Consider the following 11,697-nt stretch of genomic DNA (forward strand, 5'->3'; position numbering starts at 1 on the left):
TACACTGTGTAGAGGCCTTCATTTCAGATTTTGTTTAAATGCAGATGTATATGAAAAGTTAAGCCTTTTTGTTAATTTGGGAGGAAACACTAAAAACATCTTTATTATAAATATTAAGTACAAAACCAACATCAAAAATCTTCACAAAGACAGGGTTACTTTTAGGGAAGTAGTATTGAACTGCATCAGACTGTACAGCCCAGTGTATTTAATAGAGTGAAAACCACAGCCCTCCTTTGACAGTGAATATTTTGTCACTTGACTAATTGATCCTTAATTCGCCTGAAATGAAGAAATAATTAACTGCAGAACAATGTCAGTCACAGTGTCTCCGCTCCCTTCCCCCTTCCTCTCTGGCCTCGTTAAAGAGCTGTAAGTGAGTGACAGACAGGAAGTCAGATCATGAGGTGTCATAGTTTCACCTCATCTGTTCTGTTCCCATTTCAATTAACAGATCGCTCCTGGTCTGTGTAGTCAGGGCACATTTCCCAGCGTGTGGTCTTGTGCTGCTCTTTTCTGGCTTCTGTTTCAGAGGTTTGACAGTGGAATTTAACACTTCATCTCACATAGTTAGATTATATTAAAATACATTATCCATTTACATTCCGGACTATTATTTTCTTCAAATACAATGATTATCACTGTCTAAGCATACTTTATCCCTGACAAGACAAGTTTGTACATGGCTGTTTTCCAACTATCACTTGATTTGAAAACAATTTTGTTAATAGTGCTGATAAAATATGAAATTAACATTTTTGGATTGAGAAAATCAGGAGTTAAGTCTGAGTTAATTGTTACAATGTTATTTTGACAGCATCATTTCAGGGGCTGTGGTGTTCAGCCCAATTTAGAGTATTTTATAATATTTTTTCTTTGTCTTTAGTTTTATTGATATATTTTTGTTTTATTGATACGTTTTGTCTGCATTAATTATGTTTTTCATCACCATTAAATGTGGGGGGCTGTCCCTCAATGTGTTTTCAGATGTTTAGATTTGTTTCCGTCTCCCACAGAATTTTAGTGTGGTGCTTTTATTTGTTTAAAAGACGGGAAGTATTGGTTAGCAACACCGGAAGTCAGCAGCCGGACTGAAAACACAGGAGGAATCCTTCCATCGTTGGACACATGTCTTCACTCAGGTTACAGCCTTGTTTTACGGTATGTTTAATGCTTTACAATAAAACATAAAAACAGATAAAATAAAGAACGAAATGTGCTTTTATTATGTACCTTCGTTATGAACAAAAGGACTACATTTCCGGCTTCACTAACGTTTGTTCTGCTCGGTGCAAACAAACAGCAGTACCGAATAAAAGTGTTTTGTCATGTTAAGCTCCATAACATACTGTAACGTTAATGAGACAATAATGGCGGAGTATATAAAGACACCGAAGTAGCTTCGCAGTCCAGCTAGCTAGTTTCTGTGTTACTTTCAGAGAAGTCTATAACGTATATCACTGTAATAATGTGTACAGTCTGTAGTAATATAACACTGCTTCCAGCCTGACTGTCATTGAAGCTCTTTAAACAAGCAGGTGTTACTGAGCTGCTTTCCGAATAACTTTGGAAATCTAGAGTAACGAGTGCAAGTAGTGAGACAATGACATGCAGTTAGCATCTTACCAGAAGTCTTAAGAGAAGCTGTAAGGTACAGTGTAATGTATAGTATACATATAGTACAGTATACTAATGTCTACAATTCCGATAGGTATAAACATTATAAACTGTAGTACAAATATTGAATACACTAAAGAGGTATTAGAAGAAGACAGTATAATATAGACACTGAATAAAATATGAAACATTATAACTGACACTTTATTAATATTATTAATGAATATGTTAAAGAAGATATAACTAGTTGGTGCCTCTTTATGTAGATCCCATGAATTGCTCCTCCTTCTCCTTGGTTCATGTATCTTCAGTTTTGACCACGTCAAATACACATGCTTTAAAGGAGTGTACTCAGCACTGCCTTTAGCTGCATATCTGATACTGATCTGGCAGTTTTAGACATGCTTTTGATGCAGCCATCTGATGCTTCTCTATAAAGCCAGTTGGAAGATTATTAGCTCTAACAGTATATCTGTGTTAGTGATGCCGGTGTTGTGTTGACAGGGATGAGTGCAGAGAAGGACCTCTATGCTGTGCTGGGGGCCAGTCCCTCAGACTCAGTGCAGCAGCTGAGACACAGGTACCAGCAGCTGGCCCTACAGGTAAACAGTAAACACCCTGTCTGTCTCTGTGTCAGCAAGAAGCATCACACTACTGCACACTGTAGGAGAATGTGTGTCCATGGTTCTTTACAAATACATTATTATTCTGTGTTTATGTTAACTCAAGCAATAGCTCCTGTTAAAGTGTAGATTATATTAGATGTATTGATTTCAATTTGAATTTTTTTTTTGTTACAGGAGAATATAAAAAAGGCATTGCAGATTAATTTAAAAATAAAGAACATAATTAGGAAATAAAAACATATCAATATTATAAAGTTATACATCTATATATTATCTATTGAATACACAATATCAAATATACAGAATAAGCTAATAGTTAACATTAATATAGACAGGGGTGCACATCACTTTTTTTGTGAGTTACTTATGAGTACCAGGAGACAGAGTTTGGTACTCACCCCACACAAAGCGTGGTGTTAATAAGTGCAGTCTTCCTCACTGTCCTCCTCAGTGTCTCCTTCACTGTCCTCTATTTACACTTCTTGCATGCTAGATGATGAAGATGCACCTCCCTGTCCCTGTTTAAGCCTCCAATTTGCTTTCTACAAAACTTGTCGCCAAAACTGAAGTCCTTGCATTTCCTGAGGCCAAGTTGAAGGATCAAATACTAAGAAATGATCACATGACTTGAAGTCATATCTGATTTCAGATGTGGGAAGTAACTAAGTATTCAAGTATTGTACTTAGGTACAATTTTGAGATACTTGTACTTTACTTGAGTATTCAATTTTATGCTACTTTGTTCTTCTACTCCACTACTGTTCAGAGGTAAATGGTGTACTTTTCCTCCACTACATGTATTTAATGCCTTTAGTTACTTTACAGATGTGGATGAATGATGTGAAATATAATCAAGTGTTAAATCAGACTTTAGTTCCACCTGGAGTAAATTCACAAGCTACCCTGCAGTATACAAAGTCATTCAAACTAGCTGCACCTTTACCAGCTTTGAGAACACTTTCATGATCAATCATTATAAAACATATCATATATATTATTCTGAAATGGACCAATCTGCACAATCACTACTTTTACTGTCGCTACTTTAACTATATTTTGATGAGAATACTTTTCTACTTTTACTTGTAACAGAGTATTTCTACACTGATGTACTTAACTTGTTTTCAATAATTATAAAACATATCATATATATTATTCAGAAATGGATTAATCTGCACAATGAGTACTTTTGGTACTTTAACTATATTTTGATGATAATACTTTTCTAATTTTACTTGAGGAACGTTTTGAATGCAGGACTTTTACTGTAACAGAGTATTTCTACACAAGATCTGAGTACTTCTTCCACCTCTGTCTGATTTCAAACTCTTCCATAACACCCTGAGTAAGTTTGCAGCTGTGTGTTTCACTCCACTTTGTTGTAAATAAAACTGCATCAGCTTGACCACAGAGCGTGAACGTTGTGATCAGCTGATTTTGCGCAGTTCTCCAGTGTGTGTGAGCATAGAATGTGCACAGGGGAGTCTCCCACTGCAGCCAGTTGGCGGAGTTTTGGTACAATTCTGTTGTTCATACCGACGTTAACAGCAGCCCTGTCTGTGCACACGGCACCAACTCTGTCGTCCAGTGATCTAAGCCTCTGCCTCCTGAAAAGCTTCACAGGTCCGTCGGTTATGTCCTGCGCAGCAAAGTCCGAAGCTTTTTTGCAGGGAGCGAAACGCCTAAGTGGCTGCTTAATGTCTTTGGTTTTTTGGACATGTCTAGTAGTTTACTCCACTGAGTGTTGACAAGAAACACGTGTTGACAAGAGACACGTGTAGACGAAACATGTGTTTTGTTTTGATGACCTATCAGTGACGTTACGCATTTCAGATTTGTACCAGTTATGTGCACCCCTGCTTATAGACCAAGCTCCTACTTATAAAGTATAAACAAAGGATACTGTATACAGAAGAGTAGATGATTCATACTAAATATTTATCTGTGTAGCAAACCCTGTGTGGCAAAATCATTTGTCTGTATATGTTTGTGTTCGCACCCCCATGCACAGTACCATCCGGACCGCCTCGGAGGCTCTTCAGAAGCAGATTCCGGTGTGAAGATGTTTCTAGAAGCTGATGCAGCCTGGAGGGTCCTGAGCGACCAGAACACCAGGAGAGAGTACGACCTGCAGAGGAGAGGTAGAGAACACACTTCACTTTACTTACTTATGTATCATTTACATAGGACTAGACAATGAATCAAAAGTCATCAAAACCTCCATAAAAACTCATATAATACATAATGTGTTTTTTTGCAAGTTACTGTCTAACAAGTCCTACATACATTAATTGTCATTTCATTAGAATGTAACAAAGCCTATATAGATCATCTTTTTTTATATCTAACACTAATTAAGACCCGAGCGAAGTTTAGCACTCATTATTAATGGTTCAGAGTCATTATCACTTTCAAACTGTACAACTTGATAATGAGTGTTTCCTCAAGAGTGAAAGCTAGAAAATAAGAGTGAGTGAAATCTGTTCACCTGCCTAACCATTTTTCCAGTCAGTCTATCAGTCCATCCATGTTCCCTTCTTCCGTCACTTTTCATATATTGATGGCAGAGTTTCTTTCCGTTTAAACATTTATTTGAGGATGTTGGCATTGTAGCACCCTCAAACAAAAGCACCTTAGGGTCTTGAAATCCATTAAACCAATGTGAGGGGAGGAGAGGTGTTTCCCAAAAGCATTGTAACTATAGAGTTGTAAGATTGTAGATTAACGAGTGTCTTCTTGCTTTTGTTCTTTTCTTATTAATCAATCAATCAAATGATATAGCATAATATAAAAATAACACATTTTTATCAGGGGGCTTCGCAGTTTGTGCAGCAGATGACACCCTCTGTCCTTAGACAGAAAACATCCCAAAGAAACCCCACAATAAAGAATAGAATACAAACATAATTCAATTAGGATATTGACAATCCATATGACAAAAATGATAATGATGGGACAGCCGGATAGCTCACCAGCCCATTATGTGTGTCCTCCTCTCTTCTCATCGTTCAAATCTGTCTATAACGGCTTCAGAGCCAAAAAACTATCTTAAGAAAAAAAAGATTATTTGAACATACATACTAATTCAATACATAGTCTAGTCCTGCTTCATCAAAACTCTGAATATAACAACATTATGTGAGGGATGTGAAGACATAATACTGCTCACCGCTGATGTTTCATATCGCTGCTTAATGTTTCTCCAGCTCAGGAACTGAAACAGGATTGGCCGGTGGATTCTACCGTCTGTCTGGAGGACATGACCTGGGACGAGGGTGAGTACACCCCATGTAAACTAAAACACACACACACACGTTTTGTTCAGAATGATAATCTCCACATATTAGAACCACTTTATGATTTTTAAGCAAACATGCAATTGTGAGAAGTTGAAAGCTAATGTTCGGCTATAAACAAACTACATCACGATCACATTCCTGCACCACTCTTTTCATAGAGAAGAAGTTAAGATATTTCATGACCTTGAAAAATAATACCATCCTGTAAGCATTGATTTGCAACAGTGTCTGCTATGTTCCAACACAACCAGAAATATGAAAGGAAATGATGATGGGAGACACATTTATATTGTCACCTGGGAAAAGCAGCATGAAAGAATGAAACCATGTTTGCCCAGTAACTTTACACACACAATAAGGAGCATGCTCAGTGTCAGTGTGAAGTGCTGTCGTCTGTCAGAAGAAATGTTCCTCCAGTGTAGATACCAACGAACAAACTTGCATTATACCACTTGTTGAGCAAAATAAAAGCATACTTCCTTTTACTACATTTGAACTTCTAATATTGTAAATAACAAACAAAGAGTCCTAATATCTTTTGAGTTTATAATGATTCATTTGGGTTACAAGTCATGGTCATAATATCCAAACAAGTTCTTACTCACTGTCTGATTAAGTCAGATAAATTAGTACTTTATCTCAAATGTAAGTTATGTGTAATGTGTGTTTTTTCAGATGAGTGTGTGTACGCATACGGCTGTCGCTGTGGAGGAGGGTTCAGCGTCTCAGAGGAGGAGGTGGAGGAGGAGACACAGAGGAGGCAGCAGGAGGAGGAGCAGGAAGCAGAGGGAGGAGTGATGGTGTGCTGTGACACATGTTCCCTCAGTGTGTGTGTCACATGGTCATTACACAGAAAGACTCAAATGTTTAAAATGACAACAATAACACCTCTGACACTGACGTCACCATTATGCTACTTGGAGGAGGACACCAAATAAAGGAAATGTTGGTGGTGGACAGCCACACCTCCACCACTTGTGTTAAGCAGCGTGTGAAGCAAGGCCTCACAGCACCAATGAAACAGCTCACTGAGGACACATTGTGTATGAATGTGGCACATTTGATGTTGAATTGTGAATTGTGTGAATGTAAATGTTGCTTTCCCACCCTTCTCTTTGTGGACATGGACAGCACATCTCTGACCTCTGACCTGCTCTTCAGCCACGGCCTGACAGGCTCCAGTTCATCTGTTCCTTTCAACACAAGTTTGACTTCATCTTAACTGATATATATATATATATAATATACACATGTTTAACTCAGTTTATGGGTGCTTTGATAATGTGTGCTCTTATTTTGAAATTTGAAGAGAACTCATGTTACTCTACATTACATTTCATTTAGCTGAAGCTCTTATCCAAAGCGACTTACAATGAATGCGTTCAACAATGCAGATAACAACTCGAAAAGTGCAGGTACATTAACTTGTAAAGGTCAACCCATTGTAAGTGCTACTGCATTGGCTTTAAAGAAACAACACCTTTCTAAGTGACACACACTGAAGTGGGTTTTCTTATGGCCAAGCTCCAGTGATATCATTGGTCTAAATTATATCTTTTGCTGAAAGTTTACCAAATTCATTGAAATTGTAGTGTATTATTTGTATTATAATCTATTATTTCTTGTATATTATGTGTAGGCATTTACATTATACAATTATGATTGTGATAAATGCTAGAGAATACAAAAAATGTTTTCTAGGTGTGTCTATAGAAAATATTGTTTTTCTTATCTTGGGCCCAACTGTTCGAGGCTAACATGAATTCATTGACAATGATCCGGTAGAAGCTTGGTTTGTATCTGATCAATAATATCCACAAAGGGAAAACGAGCCCTGTCAACTTCTTTTGGGTTTTTGTCTCTCCCAATGTCTGCCTGAACTTGAGAGGCTGGAAGACAACGGAGGATGCATCACTAATTTCCTTTATTTTTACTATTTATTTTCTTTTTAAGTATTTTAAGCAGTTCTTTACATACACAGACAATTCAACTCTTGGAATTTTCAGTTTGAAAATATTTCAAAAAACAATAAAGGTGACACGAAACAGCACAGACATCTTAAACATTATTATACTTGCATTTCTTTCTCTCAGTAGTTATCAACCAAAACTGTAATTAATCATTTCATATAGATATGATCAGTGATCACATTGAAGAAAAAATACCACACATTTTTTAAAGTAATTATAAACTTAATTCAAAAAAATTATTAAATGCATTTCCTGCTATTACTCAATATAATTGTAATTCATAGCCCACTTAATAAAGAAACCTTCATTGAAATACATTATTGAAAAATACATATATTTGATGCATTAATTAACTTATACTTATAACTCACTTAACCGAAATATAATACAAAATATATTAAATAACCTGCTTTTAAAAAAGTGTTTCTGTATAAAAACACTGTATAAAAATCAATCATGCAGCTACGTCCAAAATAAATGAGTAAAAGCAAAATATGCACCATGACTAACAAGTCTAACCATCTGTGTCGTTCAGGTTTTATTTTAAGCTTACCCTATTCAATAGAAAGGTGCAGCCCTCTTATTTCCATGTGGGTATGGGAACTATGTTAGGTGCAACTGGCAGAGGTGGGAGACGTTCTCAGATCTTGTACTTTAGTAAAAGTAGAAGTACATCAGTGTAGAAATACTCTGTTACAAGTAAAAGTCCAAGAGGTTACTCAAATAAAAGTAAACAGTATTAGTATAAAAATGCACTTAAAATACCAAAAGTAAAAGTAGTCGTTGTGCAGATTGGTCCATTTCAGAATAATATATATGATATGTTTTATAATTATTGATCATGAAAGTGTTATCAAAGCTGGTAAAGGTGCAGCTAGTTTGAATGACTTTGTATACTGCAGGGTAGCTTGTGAATTTACTCCAGGTGGAACTAAAGTCTGATTTAAGACTTGATTATATTTCACATCATTCATCCACATCTGTAAAGTAACTAAAGGTATTAAATACATGTAGTGGAGTCAAAGTACAAAGCAGCAAAAAATATGAAATACTCAAGTAAATTACAAGTACCTCAACATTGTACTTAAGTACAGTCTTTGAATAAATGTTCTTATGTACTATCCACCCCTGGTAATTGGTCGCTGCATCGTAACGCCGCTGACTGTGTCCTGTTCACATCATCTTCAGTTAGAATGTGAGCGCTGAAGCAGTCGAAACCCAAATTGAATCTGTTTTGTGCAACAGATTTCTTTTTTCTTCCCGTCAGTGTCAGGCTCTCAGTATAACGGCTCCTCTCACAGTGTTGTGGATGTCAGGAAGAGTGCATGGAGATTGTTGTGAGGTCGACACAGGGGGGTGGTCTATCCTCTGGAGAGCCGATCAGTGAGGTTTTACTCAGGCAGGGTGAGGGGCCTCTGTGCACTCTGGGGTCCTCGCTGCATGTCTGAACATGCCTGTTGGCATACCTGATGCTCATCAGCCACATCACAACCAGCAGAGAGAGAACACTGAGCAGATGAGATATATAAGATCATACTGCACCTACTTCTTGAACTGCACACCTTGTTGATTACTAATCAGGAAAAATGAAGGAACGTTTAGAAATCACATTTAAAATCACCAAACATGAAAATATGTGTTCAGTGTAAATGAATGACAGGATTTTACATTACAGCAGCGATAAAATACATTAGTATATTGAGTATTGCCTCTGCAGTTCCATGTTTAAAATGTTGCACTCACTCATAAAGGTCTTCTGGCACTGTTATGAAATCAAAAAGACCTGGGAGGACATTGACAGGTGGATTTCAAGAACTGTTATAAAACAGATGTAAAACGGGCAAATGAAGAAGAACTGACACTTGACTTATCAGTTTGCACATTGCACACCAGAGTAGCAGACTTTTATAAGTGGCTTTGATTTTAATAACAAAACACGTTTGCCCCACCTCCCCCATACCTGCAAATGGTGCTAATTGTTGGAAAGTGATCTATCCCTCAGAGGACAAACACTTTAAATTAATTGTCTCTGTATACCAACCCCCCCTACATAATCCAGAATTGAATATACCACTTATAAACCCTAAGCTGTATGCTATACATTTCTCATATATGAAAAAAACAAATTGCTTGCTGTTCCTTGTCGTGCATTACTTTCCCAAAAACTGAGTTTTATTATTTATTTTATTGATTTGTAATTAATCTTCTAAGGCTACATTACATAAAATAAAAATAAATAAAACAGAACATTTGGGTCTGTTTATCTAAACAGCAGGTACAACAAACCAACCAAATTCAATCAAATCTTTTTGATAGACTTTGTAAATAATAAATACATCTACAGTGGAAAATAGTTCATTTGAAAGATGAGTTTCTCTTTATATTTGATACATTCTCACCTATGTTGTAGTGAAAGCCACAAGAAACAGAAAAAGGAAAATCCCCCCAAAAAGCTAATAATATAGATAGTAAAACTATGTCCTATGACCCAGAAACATTATCCTGTGCCCACCTAGGGGTCCTGACCCCCAGGTTGGGAACCGGTGCCCTAAATGACAGAGCCATTCTCCTCTCTGCGGGGCTGCGACAGACTCACAAAGGGAGAAGGCTGGTAATGACTCTGCTGCCTCTCTGGTCACTCAGCCTGCAAAGGTCACAGCTGACAGAGGCTCCCTGATGATCATCTCTCATCTATTATCCCCCCTAATCCATCCACCCATCCATATCTGCCCTCCTCACTGAGAGAAGGTGAAGAAGAAGGGGTGGAGGGCACAGAAAGTTGGGGTTTGACAGAAAAGAGGAGGGGGGTGTATTGTCTGAATTTAGTGCTAATTATTTTCTCTGCAGCGATGTCAGTACCAGCAAAAGTGGTCATCGGAGAAGGAGAGTTTCTAGTGGTGCGCTGAGAGGGGGGTAGGGGTGGGGGGTGCGAGTAGACAGCTGATGTTTAAATGAGGGGTTGGTCGTATATTGATGTGACAGACACAGAGACACGCTGGGACACAAAATCACTTTCACCAACACACGACCACCTACAATTAGAGCGCTTTAGATCACTTTCTACCATCCACCCCCAGAACCCCACCCCTACACACTGTAAACATCTTACAAACACTTTGGTGAAATCAAATCCCCTTTTATCAAGTATTCATTGTGATGAGTGCAACAATGTTTGTAGTTTCTTTCTAAGATCAAACAAGGTGAGGAACTGCCCACATACGGACAAAGAAACCGAATGCTGAAGGAAATCATATGGTGGTTATCCCCTTGTGGACAGGCACGTGCAGAGGATGTTAGAGGGACTAAGGCCCACATTCAATTCACATTGTTACACATATTCCTGGAATAACTACATTTGTGACAGTTTTAAGGGTTATTAAAATGTATGCATTTAAAACAAGCCGAAGTTGGAGATTGGTTCAAACACTCCTACACAACAGTTCATTAATGCAACATGCAAAGAAATGAAGTGTACCCCCTTCTCAATAAGGGCATTCAGATTACACCTTCGAAATAACAGGCAATCTAAAGGTGTGATTTTATACAGCTAATAATATGTGTATTAGACACAGTTTTGTTTTTGTTGCTTTACTGTATGTATTGATTTTTAAATTTAAAAAAGTACATTCTCAAAAGTGGGCAAAAGGGCAGGTGCTCAAAGCCCCTTTTCAGGTCTATCTGTGCACCTGCCTGCTTGTGTTTGTGTCATCAATAAATAAAACTAGGGTTTAGATGATTGTAAGTTACGGCGAATGACATTGAAAGCATCAGAGTGGATGGTTGCTTCTATGGAGTCAGACAAAACCATTCATACTATTTTAACTCTTTCATGTGGTAAGACCATAGACTGTATATATAAAGGGTAAGACACACTGATAGGTTACAACTCAGAGTATTTATATGATGTGTAACACATACACACAGACAGAGGGAGAGAGAGACATTGTGGATTACAGTAGAACATATCAGCAGTAGGAGAAAGTGCTGTTAAACCGGGTCGAGGGGGGGAATACCCAGAGTGCACCCTGATGGTCCCTCTGGCTGGGATCCTGTGTGGAGGTGGGACAAAATGAAAGGAGCACAACCAACACTCCACCATCAGAGCTTTTGACTCTTAAACATCCGCACCAAGAGCTGGCCAATGCCTGTTGCTGCTGAGTAAGGACATGCACATTGGCTATATTT

The 11,697-nt window shown here is 37.7% G+C and overlaps 1 protein-coding gene across 1 annotated transcript; it reads left to right on the forward strand.

Moving 5' to 3' along the window:
• The first annotated feature begins 1,078 nt into the window (after window positions 1–1,078).
• dnajc24 (DnaJ (Hsp40) homolog, subfamily C, member 24) lies at window positions 1,079–7,610 on the forward strand. Its single transcript, XM_034141067.1, has 5 exons — window positions 1,079–1,161; window positions 2,122–2,219; window positions 4,255–4,384; window positions 5,450–5,518; window positions 6,218–7,610. The coding sequence occupies exons 2-5, from the start codon at window positions 2,124–2,126 to the stop codon at window positions 6,478–6,480; spliced, it is 558 nt and encodes a 185-aa protein (XP_033996958.1). The 5' UTR covers window positions 1,079–1,161; window positions 2,122–2,123; the 3' UTR covers window positions 6,481–7,610.
• Window positions 7,611–11,697: the final 4,087 nt, after the last annotated feature.

The sequence above is a fragment of the Trematomus bernacchii genome, unplaced genomic scaffold (genome assembly GCF_902827165.1).
Source record: "Trematomus bernacchii unplaced genomic scaffold, fTreBer1.1, whole genome shotgun sequence".
Lineage (NCBI taxonomy): Eukaryota > Metazoa > Chordata > Actinopteri > Perciformes > Nototheniidae > Trematomus > Trematomus bernacchii.